General features: G+C 35.4%; 1 protein-coding gene across 2 annotated transcripts; it reads right to left on the bottom strand.

The window, feature by feature from the left end:
* Positions 1-1,136: 1,136 nt before the first annotated feature.
* Positions 1,137-3,291, bottom strand: LOC131048636 (transcription termination factor MTERF9, chloroplastic-like). Of its 2 annotated transcripts, none has more exons than XM_059207532.1 (2): positions 1,718-3,291; positions 1,137-1,378 (listed from the first exon to the last, which is right to left on the bottom strand). In XM_059207532.1, exon 1 carries the CDS (start codon positions 3,174-3,176, stop codon positions 1,929-1,931), a length of 1,248 nt encoding a protein of 415 aa, XP_059063515.1. In that variant the 5' UTR covers positions 3,177-3,291; the 3' UTR covers positions 1,137-1,378; positions 1,718-1,928. The 2 variants fall into 2 exon arrangements, with proteins under 2 accessions (XP_059063515.1, XP_059063514.1); XM_059207531.1 differs by having other exon boundaries at positions 1,137-1,373.
* Positions 3,292-3,851: the final 560 nt, after the last annotated feature.

The following is a 3,851-nucleotide window of genomic DNA, read 5'->3' as shown; positions in this document are numbered from 1 at the left end:
TCCGACATATGCATATAATTCTTCAACCGAAATATGATAAGTAGTTTCCCAGAATTGTACAAAAACCGATACCCATTGATACAAGGCTGGGGAACACTGCTCAATGAAATTCCAGGACCTATTATTTGCAGCGGGATATCTCAATGTGTAAGGAGGATACTTGGTTTTGCCAGCTGACAAGCACTTTTTGTTGACTTATTATAAGAATGCTTGCTATTTAATCCTGTGAATGGTTCATTTATAAGTTGAAGCACTCCATTTTGTTTTCCTATACGCAAGTTAAGTTCTGCCATGCCAAGTTTTCAACTCAATCTTTTAATTTATCTCCGGGAGGTAGGGGTAAACGTAATCCTGACAACAGCAAATTATTTGAACGAATGATCTCCATATATCTGTCTTAAGAGAGATCGTATATATAGAATACTGCTATAATTATCTATATATGACATCTAAAGATTTTATTTGTTAAAATTAGTGAAATTTCAAAATAATTATCAAGTGGCTGGCTTAACAGCATGAACTCTACTATAATCATCTATATATAGAATATTGCTATTATTATCTATATATGACTATAGAATACTGCTATAATTATCTATATATAACATTTAGAGAATTTATTTGTTAAAATTAGTGAAATTTCAAAACCATTATCAAGTGGCTGGCTTAACAGCATGAGCTGTACTATTTAGCAGAACTTCAAAATGGTAAAGGAAGGTTTAAATGTCTTGATTCTCATTTCTAAAATAAAATATTAAATTCATTCAAGATGTTTTAGATTTAAAATTTCTATAAAAAATCTTTTCGCTCAATACATTTAAACATAAAGATACTTGAAATACATTTACATAGATGTTTGTTTAGATGTTTGTTTCCTGTAGTCGTTTACTGAAAATATTTTAACAATGTTAACATCTATTGAAAAATTGCTTTTAGAGTACAAGCAGGTGTGGCATGTAGTGCCAACTAGATTGATTCACTTACAAATTTCTCTAAATAAGAACTTGCATTCTCTACATGTGTAATCACTCAATTGGATGTGTTTTGTATTTTTACTACTCAAGGATAACTGAGATTCAAATATTGCAGGTGAAGAAGATAAACCTGCAAGGAAGACATGTTTCTCAAACTGTATATATTTTTAACCGATCGCTCTGTGCAATAAAGCATTGCGTTCTTGTGTACGGAACAAATTTGATCTGACAGAATCACAAGTAACGTGTATTTGTAAACAAAAAAGAAGACTATATCACTATTATATTACCAGAAAATGTATATATGAAGACTGTGCATCATGACCAACGAACAATTAAGTATGGCTTGTCTGTGACACAGAATTATCTCCATGAAGATGTTGGACTCTTGGCAAACCTCTGCTCTACAAGTAAGAAATAGTCAATCTAGTGTCAAATTTTCCAAAATAATTTTGATTCATAAACTAAGATTACTTTTGTTAAAAAAGGACTAATTCAAATCCGAATTTACAATTTTCACAGAACCTCCAGGGCTGGTAAAACCTGTGCATCATTTTTTGTCGAATTACCAATTCTTTATTCTCCTATAAATACAAGTTCAAGTGAAATGATACATATTTTACAAAGTGTTTCAGTTACGACAAAATTTCAAGTTACTGAAATTGTATATTTATCCGACGCCAATTTTAGTAATGAAAGTAATAGAAATCTCGCTTTACAAATCTAACAATTGGCGAGCATACCTTGCTTGAAGAGGATTTCAACAAGCGCGGCACATTTTTCCCAAAATTTGCATTGAGAAACTGGTGTTGCGAGGGAGATACATCCAGGTGAATCCATGCCATCTCAAATGCTCGCAGCCAGGTCAAGGGCTCTTATTGTGCAATCATAAGAAATAATGAATTACTACAGTCGCCTTCACTTGTCACATATCAAATCTATATGAGCAAATGCTCAAAAAAAACCTCTCCTTAAGATCTGTGTATAAGCGCTGCTACTCGAAGCATCAGCAAGCCCCTTTTCATAAATAGAAAGTAATGTGGCAGATTCAGGATGCCTCTTCAAAATCTTGGTAACAAACTCTGCCTCCCGCATATTCAACATTCTGCGAAGCGTCTTGTTACAATTCTCAAGCCCATTCATGGATGCCAGTTTTTTCCAAACAAAAAACCTAGGCTTCACGAGTTTATCTAAATTAGAGAACAGTATATCCCGATACTTTATCACGGAGTTTGGAGGAAGCTCCATGTTCTTAACAACAAAGTCCATCTTTGCTCTAATATTTTCTTTAGACAAGCCAAAGGCATGAGGGTTAAGCCTAAATAATTCCATAGTTTCCTCATACGAGAGTCCACACAGCTGAAAATTACGAATTTTGGCTTCAAGTGTTGCCATGCGAGAAGTGGCCAAAAGGATGAGAACATGCTTGTACGATTTACTCTCTTTTGCGATACCTATTTTACGAATGAGATCCAGTTGTGCAGTCGTGAAAGAAATACAGCGCAGAATGCTCGGCCTTAGAACCAAAAGTTTGGTAAGCTCCTCTCCGCGAAAGCCGTAGCCCTCCCAGAATGCAATGGAGGGTTTCAACGTATTCTCCACGCTGAATGTCAGAATTGACATATATCTTAATACAGATTTGAGAAACAAATCCTGAGACTGATATAGATTTAGGAGGAATGTCACCGTGGGAATAAGCCTTTGCTCGAGGCTGAACGTCAATACCAATGGCCTACCCGTCAAGAGTTTCACCAATTTTTCCCCACGAATGCCGGAATCTTTCAGCAGTTGAAGCTTATTCCTCGTTTCCTTACAACTCGCAGCCAGATGCTTCGGTATGCTCCTCATGATCTTTGCAATTTGCTCTTGCTTGAAGCCGTTTTCTTCTAAGACTCCAACAAATTCCTCAATCTTATCGAGCGTTTGGAGCCTCTGCAACGTCGGGGCCCATTTGAACATCAGAGCTATCTCCACAGAAGAGATGTTAAATCTAGTGCAAGCGAACTGCGCAAAGGGGTTTTCTAAATGGTCAATGACACAGTCATTCTTGTCTGCAAGCGTTGATAATGCAAAGCCTGAATGACAATGTAAGATGGATAGAGATTCAAAGGCAAAGTTCAGACTGCGCAGTGCAAAAGAGTAGTTTCGTCTCTTCATTACCGCTCCTGCCATTGCCATTGCCATCGCCATCGCCATCGCCATCGCTGCCACTCTGCTAGGGTTTCAGTCAACTAGGTTAAACTCGGATTTACTATTAGAGCAAGGTAGGCATCTTTTTCAACTTTGAACTTCTTGTAGACACTGGAATCTTGCATACACTCATCTCCATACCACTACCCCTACCTCAACACCTAACAACATCCCCTCATTAAAACAATTCATCTTATCTTAATTAATCTACTTCATCAAAATTAAATTGATTGAATAATTTTTATTATTTAAATTATTTAAATAAATAATCCACAAATAATTTAATAAAATCATTATAAATTAATCAACTTAATTAAAAAATAAATCAAATTACATAACAAATCAAATCAATTAAACTACAAATCAAAATAATTAAATAATTCACAAACTCAACGTATTATCCACAAAACAAATGTTGTACAATACACTTATAGACACAGGGCTTCATTCGCTAGGCAATATTATATCTTGTGCGTTCATATTAGGGGGTTTAATATCTATAAAATGAGGGTACAATATATTGCCTATCGGTGAAAATAGGGGAGTTTTTAAATTCAGGGTATGAAAAAAATGCAAGATTTGGCGAAAATAGGGGGGGCTTTTAATTCAACTTGTGTATTGGGAAGGGGTGACAAAAAAGGAGTTTAGGGCACTTTTTTTGAAAATAGGGGGATTTTTTAGTATGCC

This window comes from Cryptomeria japonica, chromosome 6 (genome assembly GCF_030272615.1).
Source record: "Cryptomeria japonica chromosome 6, Sugi_1.0, whole genome shotgun sequence".
In the NCBI taxonomy this organism is placed as follows: Eukaryota; Viridiplantae; Streptophyta; class Pinopsida; order Cupressales; family Cupressaceae; genus Cryptomeria; species Cryptomeria japonica.
This window is presented reverse-complemented; position numbering and strand designations above follow the sequence as displayed.